Genomic DNA, 20,626 nt, shown 5'->3' with positions numbered 1-20,626 from the left:
ATTTCAAAGCAGCAGTGCCATATGGAGCCCAGGGTCTGGCTCCAGGCTTCAAGCAGTGCTGCCACTTTGAAGTACCCCATGCTCTCCCCCTGCCCTCGCTGCCTCTATGATAGAGGCAGCAATGCGGGGGAGCAGAAGGGGGAAACGACTAGTCCTTCACATCCGTAATCAAGGGAGGCCTCAGTGTTTGGGCAAACATATTCAAATAGCCTTTTGTCCTTAAGTCTTAGCCGTTGTTGGTAGGAACGGTCCAGGTGACTCCCCATGCAATAAAGGAATCTTTAAAAACAATAGGAAAGTAGGAGTCTTTGGTCTTAAGCTGGCACACCCAAGGATATGAACCAAAGACTCCAGGGTGAGGAACAGCTCTGGTTTTGGAAGGCTTGGCCTGGAAAGAAACAGTTTTCGGGTGAGTTTGTAGTAAATTTGTACTGAAGTTTTAGTGCAGATATAACTAAGTGTTTTCTGTTATTTTGAGTTTGTATTCTGCTTTGCTCTGCCTTTTTTCACTTATCACTTAAATCCTATTGCTTGTACTTAATAAAAATCACTTCTATTTTCTATCAAACCCAGTGTAAATAATTACCTGGGGGAGTAATCAGTGTGTACATTCCCCCTTTCGTTGTTAAAGGGGGCTTTCCTAAATATTTCACCGGAGGTTTTGATCACTTCTGGGGAGTGGTATCCCAGGAAGCTGGGCCCAAACTGCATTCTCCTTGGACCTGAAGAGATTTAGTGTCTCCATTACTTCTTGGGGGGGTGGGAGGGGCACATGATTCTCAGCTCTGTGCCTTGGCTGGGGGAGACCAGGGAGCTGGCCCAGTAACAAGAAGCTCCACAGAGCACAAAGGCAAGTGGCAGTGGCCTTGTCAGCATCCCGGAAATCATCCCTAAGGGGTCGTCTGTGACCTCACTCCAACACATGTATTTACGCTGATCATACATTCCGATTTTTCCAGGACAATCCCAAATTTAAATACTCTGTCCTGGTGTGCCATCAAGTAGTGAAATGTCCGGAAAGCCCCACCAGATATTTCACTACTTGATCGGGACGCTGGCTTGTGGGAAGGAGCAACCAAGAAATGGTACTGTGCCATTGCTCCTTGTACAGGGCAGCAACCTTCTCCCCCCCCAGCAGGGCGTGTAGGCAGCTCCATTGGAGCTCTGACAGTGGGCAGCCAGGCTGGCTTCCAGTGTCATGCGGCTCCTCCCTCTCCCCATTCTCTCCTTCCCCCCACAGGACTGCCTTTGCTGCGTAGGGTCCTGGTCCGGTGGCACTGCCTACTCCTCTTCCGGGCTGCCTTGGAGCCTAGTTACAAGGGTAGAGTCCATTGTTGTCTGTGGATTCCCTCTGTTTTTCCCAACTCCAAACAAAAGGGAAGTTGGGGCGGGGGGGTGGAGGGTGGAGAGGGCTTTACCTTATGGAGGGGATTTCCCAAGAGATCTCTTCCCTGGAAAAAGGGTTTATTTTTATATTTTCTTGGAATCACTTGGGTGGTGGCAGCAAGGAATCAGTCTTGGGGTTGTTTTGTTTGTTTAATCTCAGAGGGACTGAGACTGGATAAATTTGTCTGGGAATCACAGAGACAAGTATTGCAGAGTTTATTCAGTTAGCTGGCCCCCCCATCTCCGCACGCATAGTGTCAGGTTGGGGGATTGAGCTGTGACAAGAAGGAAGAGAAGAACTGGTGCAGGAGAGGAGAGCAGGTCCCCAAAGGGCTGAAGGGAGTGACAAGGGCAGGAGACAGGACAGCAGGCACCAGAAGAGCAGATGGGGTGAGGGAAGGGGAGGAGACATGGCAGCAGAGGAGAGGTTTATAAGATGTTTATTAATAACTTGGGTGCCCCAGTGGCACACATTCAAAGAAGCACAAATGAACTCAATACTGGTGCACAAGACAAAATTCACTCTGCTCATGGGAAGAAAATCATAGAGGGAACACTTCCCCCAGCCTTTCCTCCAAGTTAATGCAATGCAAGTTGGGTTAATGCAATTGCAGGATAGTTGCATGGAGGGTTCTGTAGGGACCAAACCCATCCCTATTGGCAGGACGACGGTGAAAGGAGTTTTTAGAGGGATCACAAGACACTGGTCATGTGTCTATCTTGATCCTGGGAGCACTACATCCAGGGGTGGGACTTCTTGTGGCAGGAGGCATGCCTAATGGGAGTCAGGGGGTGTAGCTAACATGTCCCTAATTTTGATTCAGAAAATATGGTCACCATACATATATTATACCGAATGTGCTTTTTCTTTTGTTTCACTTCTACTGGTGGCACACAACACCACACTACTTTGATACTGGTACACGTTAAAAAATTCATACCGCACATGGATCGAAAAAATTAGAAGAAACATTGGATTATATCAGTAATATAACTGATTTGGTTCCATTAGAATACATGATCAGAATTTAAACACAAGAGTGAAGAAATAAATATTGAACCTCTCTTAACTGTGACTCTCTGGTCTGTCAACATCCCTGGTCCAGAAGGACCAGTGATGTTCCAGGACCAGAGAGTCTCGTGGAGGGCTAGTGGCTGGAGCCCTGTAGTGGGATTACCCTGTGGCAGCAAAACTGGTAGCCTAGCAACAGGGCTGCTGCCTAGTAGCGAAACTACCAGGCAAGACCAGAAAGCAGTGGGGCTGCTTGGTGTTGTGGGCCGGGAACCCATCAGAGGAGCTGCTGGGCAGCATAACAAGGAGCCCAGCAGCCCTGATGCCGACCAATGTCTCAGCTGCACAGTGGGACTAAAAGGCAGCAGAGCTGCCCTGTGGGGCTTGGAGCCTGAACGCGCAACCTGGGAATGGGGCTGGCCAGCGGCACAGCAAAGAGCCCAGCAGCCCTGCTGCTGCCCAGTGGAGCTGCCTAGTGAGGCCAGGAGGAAGCAGTGTTGCCCAGGAAGGCTGAAGCCCAAGCGGGGCTGCCACCCAGTGGCGCAGCTGGAGCCCAGCAGGGAGGCTGCCCCGTGGGGCTGTGACCCTGTGCTTATTGAGGCAGGACTACCATGGTGGGGCCATGAGCCCTACACTGAAGTGCTGCTGGGGAGGCTGGCAGTGAGGCTATGGCTGGGGGAGGGCCTAGAAATTACTTTTCCTGGTTGGGAAAAATCCCTCCAAGGGTGCCAGACCAGAGAGGTCCAACCTGTACAGTGAAAGCTTTATCATCTGGCACTTTGTTAACTAACACAGCCCCCAGTCACAATACCGCCACATCTTCAGGTGCATGCACCTGACTCCTACCTATCCAGCTGGCCATTTCGGGGTTGCTAACCTCATCAGCGGGCACCTCCTTTCCCCTCAAGCTGATGGGAACTGGATCTGCTGGTAAGGGGAGGAGACAGAGCAAAAAGCTTTGTTATCCAGCACATTTCAATTAACTAGCAACCCCCATTTCCCATGAGTGCTGGATAACAAACCTTTCTCTGAAGTAGCTGGTCCCAAGACCTCTTCTACAGTGATTCCATAGGATGCACTGAATGCACATTATAAAAACTAATGGCAACTGGGATAAGCCTTTGGAAGCACGTTGGCATGATATCCCTTTCATACCAGGCTCCTCTTCTCCACATATTAGGTCTCAAAGTACTTTACAGAAATGGATAAAGAGCTTTATCCTATTGTACAAATTAGGAAACTCCTGAAGAAAAATAAAGCAACTGGACCAATGACAACTCTGGGATCTGAACCCAGGTGCCCTGACTGAATCCCCTGCTCTAACTACTGGGAAATGTAATTCCTTCCTATTGACAGGAGACTAACAAATCCGAATGCTGGGTGCACTGACTGGCCAGCATGCCCAATCTCTAGCAGAGGGTGAAAACTGCTTTTTTCCCCCCCAACACTTTAGCAGACTTACTTACAAGCACAAGGCATATGTGGAAAGACAACATCTATATTAATCCTCAACTTGTCTCCTCTTGATTTGTCAACATACAGTTCAGGATAAACCTAGGAACAAAGAAGAAAGTCTTATTGCACCTAGAAATATATTGCTAGGCCTTTCCACTTGCCTTCTCTCCGGTTCAGGAGCTTCTCTACAGGTGCTATGCCACCATACTGCCAAAGGCCTCCTCTACAAGTGGGACCCAAGCTGGCACCTTACAAGATGCTGTGACAGAGCAGTTGACATGATTTCCACACCTAGGGTGTGTCTAGACTACATGCCTCCTTCGACGGAGGCATGTAGATTAGCCAGATCGGAAGAGGGAAATGAAGCCGCGATTAAAATAATCGCGGCTTCATTTAAATTTAAATGGCTGCCCCGATCTGCCGATCAGCTGTTTGTCGGCAGATCGGGGCAGTCTGGACGCGACGCGCCGACAAAGAAGCCTTTCTTCATCGGCACAGGTAAGCCTCGTGAAACCAGGTTTACCTGTGCCGATGAAGAAAGGCTTCTTTGTCGGCGCGTCGCGTCCAGACTGCCCCGATCTGCCGACAAACAGCTGATCGGCAGATCGGGGCAGCCATTTAAATTTAAATGAAGCCGCGATTATTTTAATCGCGGCTTCATTTCCCTCTTCCGATCTGGCTAATCTACATGCCTCCGTCGAAGGAGGCATGTAGTCTAGACACACCCCTAGTCATGCTTTTACGATGTGTGATGCTCCCAGCCAGAAAAGAGATAATTTTGGGGTTTAAATTAAATAAAAGCAATTTAAAATATTTTACTTTTTGCAAATTCTTCACCACTAGGGAGCCTACAAGCAGGAAACTGGTGGCTATCTCCTACTAGTGACACAGGAGAGTGCTCTGTCCACAGCAGAAGCTGGAGGAACCAACAGCCCAGTAGGACTTCTCCTGTCTTCTCTAGCAGGGGGATCTAGGCCTTAGTGGATGGACACAGACAAAACAAGCCCAATCTGAGGCACAGGAAGCCAATACAAGGGTGATCGGTGGGGGTTGGGGGAGAGGGAGTGAGGAGTCTCCTCCCTGCAGGGCTAGTTCCCATCTTCTTTGAAATATGCAGGGAGTAAAGAAGAAAGGAACAATTCACTCATCTCACCAGAATGGCTGCCAGCAGATTGGTGCCAGCTCAAAACACAGTAAAGCGAAATCTTAGTGAAAGTCACTGATCCTGCTTTCTTGTCTGGTTCACAAAAGAACTAGACCTAGCACTGCAAACAGAAGAAATATCTTGCTCTTTGTGGCAGGAACATACATGAAATTCTAGCTACCATGCGAGTTGCCAGAGTTAATACAGTGGTCCTTGAGTGCAGGGCTACATGACCTAGTGGCCAAAGTCGATACAGCAGCCTTTGAGTGTACTGCATGGCCATATCCTGGGTCATCACCACATGGGCTGGCAGCTGGGGTAGTGGGATTTGAGCCTACCTGACTCCACCTGGTCCTGATCCTGGGCCCTAACAGGGACAGAATTGTCTGCCACTCAATGAGGAAATCCAAACACAACACACTGACCTTCTACAGGTGGGAGATACCACACACTCCACCTCTCTGGGTCACTTTCTACTGGGCTTCCTGAAGCAACAGTCCATTCAGTGTTAAGGTCTCTGACTTCCTCAGTGCAAGCAACTCCCTGGATTCCCATTAGGTCTCAGGATCTCTAGCTCCGGCAAACAAGGACTGTAACGGCTCCTAAGCTGGAACATCTACCAAACATCCTTTCTCCTAGTGATAAACCCAAAATAAACTGGGCTGTCTCCCTTTATACTAGCATATGTCCAACATGGTGTGAGGGGCGGGACTTGCTCTTTCCTGCCTGGTGTATGTATGCCATGTCACACTATGGAAAAGGTAAGACAGTCTGTAGATACAGAATGGCCCCGTGTCTTACAAAACTCTGAAGCTTGGCATCAAATTACAAATGGCGGACCTTGGCTGAATATGTGGCCCTACCTGTTTTGTAGGGCTCCAACAAGAGACAGGGAAAACAAACCCAAAAAGACAGCAATACAAATCTCTACTTACTTCCTTGGTGAGATAGTACTGCAGCTCTGAGAAGAAAAGCAGGAGCATGATAAGTCCACTGATTATTGTCACTGCAAATAGAGAATGACAAGCATTACCATGGGCTACGGTGGAGCAGTCCTGAGACTCACTAATCCATTGCCTGACTCCAGAGAAGAAAGCAGCTGGCATTACAGCAGATGAGAAGAAACTAGGTTGCTCATGTGCGCTATAAAAAAACCACACTTATAAATCAACATAAATATCAGTTAGACAGGAGATCTTGAAGCCACAAAGTGAATCTTTAATCCTTGCATTTCAAAGTTATAAAAGAGGAAAGTGAACCAGTACTGAATCCCAATATAGGAGCTCTTTTCATTCATTCAGGCACAATCCTCCTCTCCCAGCCACGAAAGGAAACATTTAACATAGAAGAGATGCTTTCTACTATGGTGCAGCCCCAACCTGACCACAACTAAATCTTTATTTTGATGAGACCATCCATAGCCAGAGTGAATATAGTCAGGGGCAGCTAATGGAGTTTTGTGAGGGAGTTTAGAGGGGGGGTTAGAAGGGGCTAGGTACACTTGACATTCTTTAAAACGTTTAAACTAAACTAAATCCCAAACTACCTAATTTAAATAAAAATCCTATCAATAATCTAATTATTGTGGGGCTATCCTGTTAACTGCACCCATTGTAGCATATATGATTACATGATTACCTGCCCTAAGGGTGGGTGGCATATGTATGTATTTGGTGCAAGGAGCTCCTGGCCCTTAGAGACTGTGTACGGGCTTTGGAGGCTAGGGGGACTGAATTGAAGGAGCTAAGGGAGGCATAGAGGTAAGTAGATGAGGCTTTCCAGGACACTGTAGAACTGTTCCACCTCCACTCAAACTGCCCTTGTGCTGTTAAGGAGGATAAAATGCTCAGGGAAGAACAGTCAACTGGAGCAAAGATAAATGATCCCATAGTTGGGACTCTCCTGCCTTTCGAGGAAGGGGAAGACCATATTTGGATGCAGATTGGCTAACCTAGTGAGGAGGGCTTTAAACTAGGTTCGATGGGGGCAGATGACCAAAGCCCACAGGTAAGTGAAAAACATGGAGACCTGGGAGTTGGGTTGGAAATGGGAGGGAGCATGGGCTATAATAGCAGAGAAAAAAAGCGGGACAAGGCAGAACTGAAAGGCAAAATCAAATCAGTATCTTAGATGCCTATATACAAATTAGGGCTGTCAAGCAATTAAAAAAATTAATCATAATTAATCGTACTGTAAAACAATAATAAGAATACTACAGTACAACTCCAATAGTCCGGCATCCAATTGTATGGCACTCCCCATAGTCCGGCATCAAAATGGCAAGAGCCTAGTGAGTGAGCTTCGGTAAAACCGAGTCACAACACAGCAGCAGCAGCTGAACAGAGCAAAAAGGGTTAAAAAAATAAAACATTACAGTATACTGTATCCAGTATGTACAATAAAAACGGTTAAAACACTGTATATACAGTATATACTGGATACAGTATATAACCAGCTTACAGTACCTCCTGATAGTCCGGCATATTTGATAATCCAGCACCACCTAGATCCCAAAGGTTCCAGATTATCGGAAGTCTACTGTATCTATTTAAATATTTTTGGATTTTTTTCTACATCTTCTAACATATTGATTTCAATTACAATACAGAATACAAAGTGTATACTGCTCACTTTATATTTATATTTTATTACAAAACATTTACATGGTAAAAAAAAAACTTCAGTTCACCTGACTGAAGTATTGTAGTGCAAATTCTATCATGAAAGCTGAACTTAAATTCTTTTATATAATCAATATATTTGTGTCCTATTCAAAAGAATCCTTTTTTCGATCACCCCCAGCTGTGGACAGCACAGGGCCAGAGAAGGGTAGACTCTGCCGTGGGCCGTGCAGAGTTGGGGGGGGAGGGTTCAGCCCCCAACTGCAGGTGGCATAGGGCTCCGGGGTCAGGGTCAGCCCCCAAGCTCAGGGTAGGGTTTAGCCCCTGGACTGGGGGGGCAAGACCCTCCCCCCCATAGGCAGTGCAGAGTTCAGGAGGGAGGACTCAGCCCCAGAACCAGATGTGGGGGGAGGGTCAGTCCCAGCCCAAAGAGGCAAAGAAAGGGTGGCTTGAGTGAGCCCTGTGGGGGGGGGGACAGCTTGGGCAAGCGCCCCCCCCCCACCCAGGCTGTTTTATTTTAAAAAATATGGTCATCGGGAGGGGAGAGGGATGGGTGTCAGGATCTTTACTTTTCTTGTTTACTTCTCCTTTGGATTTGAGATGTCTTCAGGGTTTTTTTTCTCCCCTTTCTCGCTACTTCTATTTTCCATGTGCCCTCTGGTGGCGGTTTGCATTACTGCACCTTACCACAGACAGGCTCCTGAGCAGCTCATGCTGGTTTGCTGATCTCTGTGATTAATTAGAGTTAATTTTTTTAACAGATTAATTCTACCCTGCGTTAATTGCAGGTATTAATGCCCACTAATTGACAGCCCTAATACAAATGCAAGAAGTATGGGGAATAAGCAGGAAGAACTTGAAGTGCTAATAAACACAACTATGACATAGTTGGTATCACAGAGACTTGGCAGGATAATACACACGATTGGAATATTGGTACAGAAGGGTACAACTTACTCAGAGGTAATCAGGGAGGAGGTGTTGCCTTATATATTAAAAAAGTATACACTTGGACTAAGGTGGAGATGGACATACAAGACAGATGTGTTGAGAGTCTCTGGGTTAGGTTAAAAGGTGTTTTAAAAAAAAAAGGTGATGTCATGCTAGGGGATCTACTATAGACCACATACCCAGGTAGAAGACGTGGATGAGACTTTTTTTAAACAACTAGCAAAATCATCCAAAGCGCAGGATTTAGTGGTGATGAGGGACTTCAACTATCCAGACATACATTGGGGAACTAACACAGTGGGGCACAGACGATCCAATAAGTTCTTGGACTGCACTGAGGGACAATTTTTTATTTCAGAAGGCTGAAAAAGCTACTGGGGAGCTGTTCTAGAAATGATGTTAATAAATAGGGAGGAACTGGTTGAGAATTTGAAAGTGGAAGGCAGCTTGGGCGAAAGTGATCATGAAATCATAGTGTTCATAATTGTAAGGATTTAGGTAAACTCAGAGAGCTGGTAGGTAAGGTCCCATGGGAAGCAGGACTAAGAGGAAAAAAAACTGAAAAGAGTTGGCAATTTTTCAAAGGGACATTACTAATGGCCCAAAAGCAAGCTATTCCACTGCATAGGAAAGAAAGTATGGCAAAAGACTGCTTTGGCATAACCAGAAGATCTTGCATGATCTAAAAATAAAAAAGGAGTCATATAAAAAGTGAAAATTAGGACAAATTACAAAGGATGAATGTAAGCAAACAATACAGGAATGAAGGAGAAAGATTAGAAAGGCAAGGCACAGAACGAGCTCAAACTAACTACAGACATAAAGAGTAACAAGAAGATGTTCTATAAATATATTAAAACCAAGAGGAAGACCAAAGACAGGGTAGGCCCATTACTCAGTGAGGAGGGAGAAACAACAACAGGAAACTTGGAAATGGCAGAGGTGCTTAATGACTTCTTTGTTTCAGTCTTCACCAAGAAGTCCGATGATGAAGGAATGCCTAACATAGTGAATGCTAGTGGGAATGGGGCAGGTTTAGAAGATAAAATAAAAAAAAGTTAAAAATTACTTAGCAAAGTTAGATGTCCACAGTCACCAGGGCCTGATGAAATGCATCCTAGAATACTCAAGGAGCTGAGAGAGGAGGTATCTGAGCCTCTAGCTATCATCTTTGAAAAATTATGGAAAACAGGAGAGCTTCCAGAAGACTGGAAAAGGGCAAATATAATGCCCATCTATAAAAAGGGAAATAAGAACAACCCAGGAAACTACACACCAGTCAGTTTAACTTCTGTGCCAGGAAAGAAAATGGAGCAAGTAATTAAGGAATTCATCTGCAAATATTATGGGAAAAATAAGGTGATAGGTAACAGCCAGCATGAATTTGTAAAGAACAAATCATGTCAAACCAATCTGATAGCTTTCTTTCGTAGGATAACAAGTCTTGTGGATAAGAGAAGTGGTGGACACTGTATACCTAGACTTTAGTAAGGCATTTGATACAGTCTTGCATGATCTTGTTATCAATAAACTAGGCGAATACAACGTAAATGGGGCTACAACGTAAATGGGGTGGTGCATAGCTGGCTGGATAACCGTTCTCAGAGAGTAGCTATTAACGGTTCACAATCATGTTAGAAGGCCATAAAAAGTGAGGTTCCATAGGGGTCTGTTTTGGGACCATTTCTGTTCAATATCTTCATCAATGATTTAGAAATTGGCATAAAGAGTACGATTAATTTTAAAGATACCACCAACCTGGAGGGGTTGCAAGTGTTTTAGAAGACACAGTAATAATTCAAAATGATCTGGAGAAACTGGAGAAATGGTCTGAGGCAAATAGAATGAAGTTTAATAAGGACAAATGTGAAGTACTCCACTTAGGAAGAAACAATCAGTTTCACAATACAGAATGAGAAGTGAATGTCTAGGAAGGAGTACTGCAGAAAAGGATCTAAGGGTCAGTGTACAACAAGCTAAATATGAGTCAACAGTGTGACGCTGTTGCAAAAAAATAAAACATGATTCTGGGATGCATTAACCTCAATTGGAGTATTGTGTCCAGAAGATATGGGGAAATTGGAAAATGTCCAGAGAAGAGCAACAAGAATTATTAAAGACCTAGAGAACAAGAGCTAAGAGGGAATACTGAAAGAATTGGGCTTGTTTAGTTTGGAAAGGAGAAGATTGAGAGGGGACATAATAGTAGTTTTCAAGTATCTAAAAGGGTGTTACAAAGAGGAGGGAGACAAATTGTTTTCCTTGGCATCTGAGGCTAGGACAAAACGACACCAATATTTAAAAAGGGCTCTAGAGGCAATTCGGGCAATTACAGACCGGTAAGTCTAACGTCAGTACCGGGCAAATTAGTCGAAACAATATTAAAGAATAAAATTGTGAAGCATACGGTAGAACATAATTTGTTGGACAAAAGTCAACATGATTTCTGTAAAGGGAAATCCTGTCTTACTAATCAATTAGAGTTCTTTGAAGGGGTTAACAAACATGCAGACAAGGGGGATCCAGTAGATATAGTATACTTAGATTTTCAGAAACCCTTTGACAAGGTCCCTCAGCAAAGGCCATTGTGTAAATTACATGGCCATGGGATAAGAAGGAAGGTCCTTTCTTGGATTGAGAACTGGTTAAAAGACAGGAAACAAAAGGTAGGAATGAATGGTAAATTTTCAGAATGACTTTTGTCCAACAAATTATGTTCTTCTACATGATTCACAATTTTATTCTTTACTATTATTTCAACTAATTTGTCCGGTACTGACGTTAGACTTACCGGTCTGTAATTGCCAAGATCGCCTCGAGAGCCCTTTTTAAATATTGGTGTCACGTTGGCTACCTTCCAGTCATTAGGTATGGAAGCTAATTTAAAGGATAGGTTACAAACCACAGATAATAGTTTAGCAATTTCCCATTTGAGTTCTTTAAGAACCCTTGGATGAATGCCTTTCGGTCCCAGAGATTTGTTAACATTAAGTTTTTCTATTTGTTCCAAAACCTCCTCTAATGACACTTCAATCCAGGATAGTTCCTCAGATTCATCACCCACAAAGGACAGTGCAGATTTGGGAATCTCCCTAAAGTCCTCAGCCGTGAAGCCTGAAGCAAAGAAATCATTTAGTTTATCCGCAATGGCTTTATCGTCCTTGATTGCTCCTTTTATATCTCAATCGTCTAGGGGACCCACAGGTTTTTTATCAGGCTTCTAATGTACTTAAACATTTTATTTCTTTGAGAGTTTTTGGCTAGCTGTACCTCAAAATCTTTTTTGCTTTTCTTATTACATTTTTACACTTGATTTGACAGTGTTTATGTTCTTTTCTATTTATCTCACTAGGATTGGACTTCCACTTCTTAAAAGATGCCTTCTTGTCCCTCACTGTTTCTTTTACATGGTGGTTAAGCCACGGTGACTCTTTTTTAGGTCTCTTACTATGTTTTTTAATTTGGGGTATACATTTAAGTTGGGCCTCTATTATGGTATCTTTAAAAAGTTTCCATGCAGCTTGCAGGGATTTGGCTCTAGTCATTGTGCCTTTTAATTTCTGTTTAACTAACCTCCTCATTTTTGCATAATTCCCCTTTTTTAAATTAAATGCCAGAGTGCTGGATTGCTGAGGTGTTCTTCCCACCACAGGAATGTTAAATGTTATTACATTATGGTCACTATTCCCAAGCGGTCCTGCAACGGTTATCTCCTGGATCTGATCCTGAGCTCCACTCAGGATTTAATCGAGAATTGCCTCTCCCCTTGTGGGTTCCTGTATCAGCTCATAGAATCATAGAACCATAGAGCTGGAAGAGACCTCAGAAGGTCATCGAGTCCAGCCCCCTGCTCTAGGCAGGACCAATTCCAACTAAATCAACCCGGCCAGGGCTTTGTCAAGCCGAGATTTAAACACCTCCAGGGATGGAGACTCCACTACTTCCCTACGTAATCCATTCCAGTGCTTCACCACTCTCCTAGTGAAATAGTTTTTCCTAATATCCAACCTGGACCTCTCCCTCCACAACTTGAGACCATTGCTCCTTGTTCTGCCATCTGTCACTACTGAGAACAGCCTCTCTCCATCCTCTTTGGAACCTCCCTTCAGGAAGTTGAAGCCTGCTATCAAATCCCCCCTCAATCTTTGCTTCTGCAGACTAAACAGACCCAAGTCCCTCAGCCTCTCCTCATAAATAATATGCTCCAGCCCCCTAATCATTTTGGTTGCCCTCCGCTGGACCCTCTTCCACATCCTTTTCGTAGTGGGGGGCCCAGAACTGGACACAATACTCCAGATGTGGCGTCACCAAAGCCAAATAAAGGGGAATAATCACATCTCTGGATCTGCTGGCAATGCTTCTCTTAATGCAACCTAATATGCCATTAGCCTTCTTGGCTACAAGGGCACACTGTTGACGCATATACAGCTTTTCATCCACTGTAACCCCCAGGTCCTTTTCTGCAGAACTTCTTCTTAACCGGTTGGTCCCCAGCTTGTAACTATGCTTGGGATTCTTCCGTCCCAAGTGCAGGACTCTACATTTGTCCTTGTTGAACCTCATCAGATTTCTTGTGGCCCAATCCTCCAATTTGTCCAAGTCATTCTGGACCCTATCTCTGCCCTTAAACATATCTACCTCTCCCCCCAGCTTAGTGTCATCCGCAAACTTGCTGAGGGTGCAATCCATCCCCTCATCCAGGTCATTAATAAAGATATTGAACAAAACCCGTCCTAGAACCAAACCTTGGGGCACTCCGCTAGAAACAGACCGCCATCCTGACATCGAGCCGTTGATCGCTACCTGCTAGGCCCGGCCTTCTAACCATCTTTCTAACCATCTTACTGTCCATTTATCCAATCCACATTCCCTTAACTTGCTGGCAAGAATATTGTGGGAGACCGTATCAAAAGCTTTGCTAAAGTCAAGGTATATAACATCCACTGACTTCCCCATGTCCACCGAGCCAGTTACCTCATCATAGAAGCTAATCAGATTGGTCAGGCACGACTTGCCCTTTGTGAATCCATGCTGACTATTCCTAACGATGCTCATCCATGCTCCAAGAAGCAGTCATTTAAGCTATTGAGAAATTTTCATCTCTGCTTCTCTTCCTGAGGTGACATGTATCCAGTCAATATGGGGATAATTAAAATCCCCCTTTATTATAAAGTTCTTTATTTTGGTAGCCTCTCTAATCTCCCTCAGCATTTCAATGTCAGTATCGCTGTCCTGGTCAGGTGGTTGGTAATATATCCCTACTGCTAATTTCTTATTATTGGAGCATGGAATTTCTATCCATAGCGATTCTATTGAACATGTTGATTCATTTAAGATTTATTTCATTTGATTCTACATTATCTTTCACATACAGTGCCACTCCACCACCCAGCCGGCCTGCTCTAGCCTTTCGATATATTTTATATCCCGGTATGATTGTGTCCCACAGATTTTCCTCATTCCACCAGGTCTCAGTGATGCCTATGGTGTCAATCTCCTCCTTTAATACGAGGTACTCTAGTTCACCCATCTTATTAATCGGACTTCTAGCATTTGTGTAGAAGCACTTTAGAAATTTGCCCCTGCTTATTTGTCTGCCCTTCCCTGATGCATTGGATTCCTTTATATGCGGTTGTTTGTCTTCTCTGGCCCATGGTTTGTCCTCTCCCCTCCTCTCTTTCTGACTACAGCTTAGAGAATCTTTATCAACGGATTCTCCTCTAAGAGAAGTCTCCATCCAATTTACGTGCATCTCCGCACCAATCGGCTTTCCACCATCTTTTAGTTTAAAAACTGCTCTATGGCCTTTTTAATGTTTAGTGCATTAAACATTAAATCCAGGACCTCTACAGTAGCATTCTCTGAAATGCTTACAGTTTCACGCACAGGAACAGGTAGAGCTTCAGAGTCTCAATGCGTGGATGAGATGATGGTGTAGAAAGAAGGGGTTTCGATTCATTAGGAAGTGGGGAAACTTTTGGGATGGGGGAAGCCTGTACAGGAAGACTGAGCTTCATCTAAATCAAAATGGAACCAGACTGCTAGCACTTAACATTAAAAAGGTTGTAGAGCAGTTTTTAAACTAAGGGCTGGGGGAAAGCCAATGGGTGTTGAGGAGCACATGGACTGCACAGAGACAGCTCTTAAAGGAGGGTCTATTAATAGAGATTTGCTATATTCTATTCAGGAGGAGATGATGGAAGTATAGATCAGATCAAATGAGACACAATCAAATGAAAAAGTCTAACACATCAGGAAATGGCAGATAGATACATAGCAACACATTTTTGAAGTGCTTATACACAAACGCTAGAAGTCTAAATAATAAGATGGATGAATTAGATTGCCTCGTATTTAAGGAAAATACTGATAAAATAGGCATCATCGAAACTTAGTGGAATGAGGACAATCAATGGAACACGGTCATACCCAGGGCCAGCAGGAAGTCCCGTTGACTCCGGGCTGCACATGGTGTGCCGTCTTTGAAATGTACAAGAGTCCCCAGTGGGGGCTCTTACGCATTTCAAAGTGGCAGCACAGCATGGAGCCCCTAGGCTCCATGCCTCGCTGCCGACTTGAAATGCCACGCAGAGCTGCGGTTATGTGGGGACTCCCCAGCTGATCCCCGGCTCCGTGTGGCATTTCAGTAGAACCCGGGATTAGCTGGGGAGTCCCTACATGACTGCAGCTGGGGTTAGCTGGGGACTCCCCAGTTTACCCTGGACTCTACACACGGCAGCATCGCACGACTGATCCTGGGACAAGCTGTGCGACGCTGCCCCTTTGAACGCTGCCTCGGTGTTTCAAAGGGACAGTGCCACACAGCTGATCCCTGGCTCAGCTATGTGGCGCTATCCCTTTCAAATGCCGAGGAGGCATTTCAAGGGGCAGCACTGCACAACTAACCTGGAGAGATTCCCAAACCTGAGCCATGCTTTTTAGGTGACAAATCTGAGTAATTATCCCAGATTAAGGTGTCATTAGAAGAGATTTTGGAATAAATTGATAAACAACAATAACAAGTCACTGGGAACAGATGGCATTCACCCAAGAGTTTTGCGGGAAATTGCGGAACTATTAACTGTGGTTTGTAACCTATCCTTTAAATTGGCTTCCATACCTAATGACTGGAAGATAGCTAATATGATGCCAATATTTAAAAAGGTCTCCAGAAGTGATGCCAGTAGTTACAAACCAGTAAGTCTAACATCAGTACCAGGCAAATTAGTTGAAACTATAGTTAAGAATAAAATTGTCAGACACTTAGATCAACATAATTTGTTGGGGGAAAGTCAACATGGTTTCTGTAAAGGGAAATCACGCCTTACTTATCTGCTAGAGTTCTTTGAAGGGGTCAACAAACATATGGACAAGGGGGATCCAGTAGATATTATATAGTTAGATTTCCAGAAAGCCTTTGCCAAGGTCCCTCACCAAAGGCTCTTAAGTAAAGTAAGTTATAATGGGATAAGTGGGATGGTCCTTTAGTGGATTGAGAACTGGTTAAAAGACAGGAAACAAAGGGTAGGAATAAATGGTCAGTTTTCCTAGTGGAGAGATAACTAGTGGGGTTCCCCCCCCAAGGCTCTGTCCTCGGACCAATCCTATTCAACTTATTTATAAATGATCTAAAGAAAGGGGTAAGCAGTGAGGTGGCAAAATTTGCAGATGATACCAAACTACTCAAGATAGTTCAGACCAAAGCAGACTGTGAAAAGCTTCAAAAAGATCTCACCAATGATTCATAAATGTCTGCTTCAATTACCTTTGGTAAATGAAATCATTCATTTTCAGGTGTAGCTATAAAACTTATCTGAGAAATTTTCAAAATAAATCACTATTTAAAATGTGTAGTGTGTACCTTCTAAAAATGAAACCTACATCTATCTCTGAGTTGTGAAAAATATGTATTAAGGGTAGAAAAAACAACAAGAATAAACGTAACTGGCTCTGTGGAGATAGGAAAATCAGTGGATATGATAGACCTTGACTTTAAGCAAAGCTTTTGACACGGTCTCCCACAATATACATGCTAGCAAGTTAAAGGAATATGGATTGGATAAATGGACTGTAAAATGGATAGAAAGCTGGCTAGATGATCACTACCCGTTGGGCCTGACAAACGGCTTGATGTCAGGTTGGCAGTCGGTTTCTAGCAGAGCGTCCTAAGGATCTGCTCTAGGACCAGTTTTATTCAACGTCTTTATTAAAGACCTGGATGAAGGGATGGATTGCACCCTCAGCAAATTCGCGGATGACTCTAAGCTAGGGGGAGAAGTAGATACATTGAAGAGCAGGATAGGGTCCACAGTGACCTGGACAGATTAGAGGATTGAGCCAAAAGAAATCTGATGAGGTTCAACAAGGACAAGTGTAGAGTCCTGCACCTGGGATGGAAGAATCCCAAGCATTGTTACCGGCTGGGGACCGAATGGCTAAGTAGCAATTCTGCAGAATAGGAACTGGGGATTACAGTGATGAGAAGCTGGATATGAGTCAACAGTGTGCCCTAGTAGCCAAGAGGGCTAATGGCATATTAGGGTACATTATAAGGAGCATTGCCAGCATATCCGGCGAAGTGATTATTCCCCTTTATTCGGCTTTGGGGAGGCCACATACGGACTAGTGTGTCCAGTTTTGGGCCCCCCACTACAGAAAGGATGTGGATACATTGGACAGGGTCCAGCGAAGGACAACCAAAATGATTACGGGGCTGGAGCGCATGACCTATGAGGAGAGACTGAGGGATTTATGTTTGTTTAGTCTGCAAAAGAGAAGAGTGAGGGGGGATTTGATAGCAGCCTTCAACTTCCTGAAGCAAGGTTCCAAAGAGGATGGAGAAAGGCTGTTCACAGTAGTGACAGATGGCAGAACAAGGAGAAATGGTCTAAAGTTATAGTGAGAGAGGTCTAGGTTGGATATTAGGAAAAAATTATTTCACTAGGAGGGTAGTGAAGTACTGGAATGGGTTACCTAAGGAGGTGGTGGAATCTCCATCCCTAGAGGTTTTTAAGTCTCAGCTTGACAAAGCCCTGGCTGGGTTCATTTAGTTGGGATGGAGTCCTGCCTTGGGCAGGGGCCTAGACTTGATGACCTCCCGGGGCCTCTTCCAGCTCTATGATTCTATGATATAGAATACCATGATTAAATCCAGTCTTCCTGGAGTAGTGATTTAAATAAATTTTATTTAAAATCAAATTCACCTTGAAGAAAAAAGTGAGGGAGGATTTGATAACAGCCTTCAACTTCTGGGTGGGGAGAGTGTTCCAAAGAGGATGTAGAGAGGCTGTTCTCAGTGGTGACAAATGACAGACAAAGGAGCAGTGGTCTCAAGTTGCTGTGGAAGAGGTCTAGGTTAGATATCAGGAAAAAAGATTTCCTAAGGAGGGTGGTGAAGCACTGGGATAGATTCCCTAGAGCGGGGGTGGAATCTCCATCCCTAGAGGTTTTTAAGTCCCGGCTTGACAAAGCCCTGGCTGGGATGATTTAGTTGGTGTTGGTCCTGTTTTGGGTAGGGAGTTGGACTTGATGACCTCCTGAGGTCTCGTCAAATTCTATGATTATCCTGTGGGAAGCAAGTGTAAGGAAAAAGTGCTCAGGAGAGCAGGCAGTTTTTTAAAGACACATTATTAATTGCACAAAAGAAAACTATCCCAATGAGGAGGAAACATTGGAAAGATGGCAAGAGACAACCCTGACTTACTCAGGAGATCTTCAAGGATGTGAACTCTCTGAACTCACAGTACAAAGCAGCAGTACTGAAGCCTCAATGGTTCAATCTTTGAAGGCAGTCAAGCCAAATGACCTACCCTGAGGGAAGGATGAGATTCCTGGGGATCTGGTACATCCAAGGGGTTCCTCCAAGAGACTGTTCAAACCTGGATAGCATTTATTTTGTGGCTCCATTACACTACTTATTCCAGAACAAGGCCAGGATCCTTTGGAAAACCATATGGGCTCATATAATTAAAGACAGTATCATAACAGACCACTGGCAGGGGAGGAGGGAGGTGACAGCATTAAGATGTCATGGGCAACCTTGACTCTGGTATTTCCTAATTTTGAAGGAATTGACTTTGCTACTTCAATATTCTTCTTATAGGATGCTTTTGACTTTATTATTTAAACATATGTATTTGCATAAGGCAAACCCTCCTGCTTTACGGCATCAGCCAACACCTGGCAAGACTCAGCAATAACTTCCCTATATGTTGATTATTCCAGAATAACCCATTGGGAGGTTTCTTGTTCTTTGCTCTGAACTAGTTTGTACTGGCTACTGTCACCAACAGGCTACTTGACTGACTGAATCACTACTTTGCTCTACATTTCTGCACTACAGAACCTCTGCATATAAATACTTGGGTATTCTACACAGATACAAATAGGCACGTCTTAAAGCACAACACAGTCTCTCATGTCTTAGTTCAAATGGGTAAGATGTATAAGGGTGCAAGTGGAACACCAATGGTTTGCCTAAAACGTCCCAAACAAAACAACTAACAAAAAAACCGAGAGCTTGCAGAATCTTGCCTGGAAGGATGACATAGGCAGAAGGAAGCACACAATTTATTTGTAAAGTAAAACTCTGGTCATCTGAAGAAGTGGGCTGTGTCCACAAAAGCTCATGATACCATCTACATGTTTTGTTAGTCTTTAAAGTGCTACCAGACCATTTGTGGTTTTTTAAGTTTATCCTGTACAGACTAACTCAGCTACCCCCAAAGCTTCCTTTATTTGAAGTTTTAAAGCTGAGGAGGAGTCAAGTACTGTGCCCACTGATCACCTTCAGAGTTAAAATAGGAACCATATGACTGTGAAACAGGTTCTAGGCCAAGTTCTGGGGCCTGAATAAAGAATGAACAGCTTCCACCCTACTCCATCCCTTGTTGCTGTCGCTGGCTGAGCTAGCACTGGTCAGATTACGCCTCCGAGTGGTAAAAACAAGAGGAATGGAGAAAAATAAGAACAGGAAGCAGGGAAGAAAGAATCAGTCAGGAGGAAGGCATGTGTGCATACCAGACTGAAAGCAGGGATCTATGTCCCTCCTACCCCATGTGGCACCAGCCCACAAACTCCAGCTGGGGACACCAGCCTGGATATGAGATGATCAAACACTCTGCACTGTAATGGTGGCGGGGAGGAGGCGCAGGGCGCCAGCAGTGAGTGGCGGTGAAGTGACCTACAGGGACAGCGCAGGCAGGGGCTGCGGGCCCCTTCCAAGGGCAGTGCGGCAGCTCCCTGCGGGCACGGGAGGCGCTGCAGCCAGCCAGACTCCAGCGGCTCCCGACGCCGCTGCCTTGGGCGGGAGGCCGGGAAGCCCGTTCCCGCGCACAGGGCGCCGGCTTGGAGCAGCCATGGGCCCGGAGGAAGTGGCGGCCTGAGCCCACAGAACAACTTCGGACCGGCCGGGTCCCCCCGCCCGTCCCCCCCCCTGCCCGGCCCCCCCCTCACCTAACGCGCCCCCGCAGGTCTTGACCCGAAAATCCTCCAGGGTCTTGGGAAACGCATCGAACCGCTTCAGCCTCCACAGCGACTCCATAGTGAAGCGACCCCGACCCGGAACTAAAACCACTTCCGGGCGCCAGACCCTACTTCCGGGCAGGACCGCTCGGAGCCCCTCGCGGCGCAGGGCACCCTGGGAGCCCGCCCTGTGCTGGGGCGTGGCCGGGACCACGGTGCGGCAGTGGGGTGGCCGCTTCAGCCCTGATGGGTTCGGGCATCACCCCCCCCCCAGACTGCCGGGCCCCGCGCAGCCTCAATCCCACACTGGACTCTCCCTCCCTATGCTGCCGCCCTGGGCGCCCCGAGTAGCTTCCATTAGCGAAACGGAAGTTGGTGAAGGACGAAGTGACGTGAGCAGTCTGGACGCGGAACGCCAGGGGAGTCACTTCGTTCCGCGATGCATCCTGGGAGTTGTAGTTTCCAAAGTGCTGCCTGCTGTGATAACCTTGTGACCTGCGTGTCTCAGCAAGTGGGAGATCTCAGGGGATCTCTCAGCCCCAACCCCCGCCCCTCCCTTCCCCCTACACCACTACCCCGCCAGCCATGGGATCC

At 45.4% G+C, this 20,626-nt stretch overlaps 1 protein-coding gene across 6 annotated transcripts in view; it reads right to left on the bottom strand.

The window, feature by feature from the left end:
- ERGIC3 (ERGIC and golgi 3) overlaps positions 1–20,356 on the bottom strand; it is a 96,542-nt gene extending 76,186 nt beyond the window's left edge. Inside the window, exons 1-5 of one of the 6 annotated variants that reach the window (XM_075901423.1) lie at positions 20,024–20,356; positions 17,773–17,906; positions 5,933–6,003; positions 3,865–3,952; positions 3,245–3,325 (exon numbers count right to left, since the gene is read on the bottom strand). In XM_075901423.1, the coding sequence (XP_075757538.1) occupies positions 3,245–3,325; positions 3,865–3,952; positions 5,933–5,980 (217 nt within the window). In that variant the 5' untranslated portion in view covers positions 5,981–6,003; positions 17,773–17,906; positions 20,024–20,356. The remainder of the gene's footprint in view (positions 1–3,244; positions 3,326–3,864; positions 3,953–5,932; positions 6,004–17,772; positions 17,907–20,023) is intronic. The other 5 variants (XM_075901424.1, XM_075901419.1, XM_075901420.1 and 2 more) reach the window with 5 other exon arrangements.
- Positions 20,357–20,626: the final 270 nt, after the last annotated feature.

The sequence above is a fragment of the Pelodiscus sinensis genome, chromosome 18, assembly GCF_049634645.1.
Source record: "Pelodiscus sinensis isolate JC-2024 chromosome 18, ASM4963464v1, whole genome shotgun sequence".
Lineage (NCBI taxonomy): Eukaryota > Metazoa > Chordata > Testudines > Trionychidae > Pelodiscus > Pelodiscus sinensis.
This window is presented reverse-complemented; position numbering and strand designations above follow the sequence as displayed.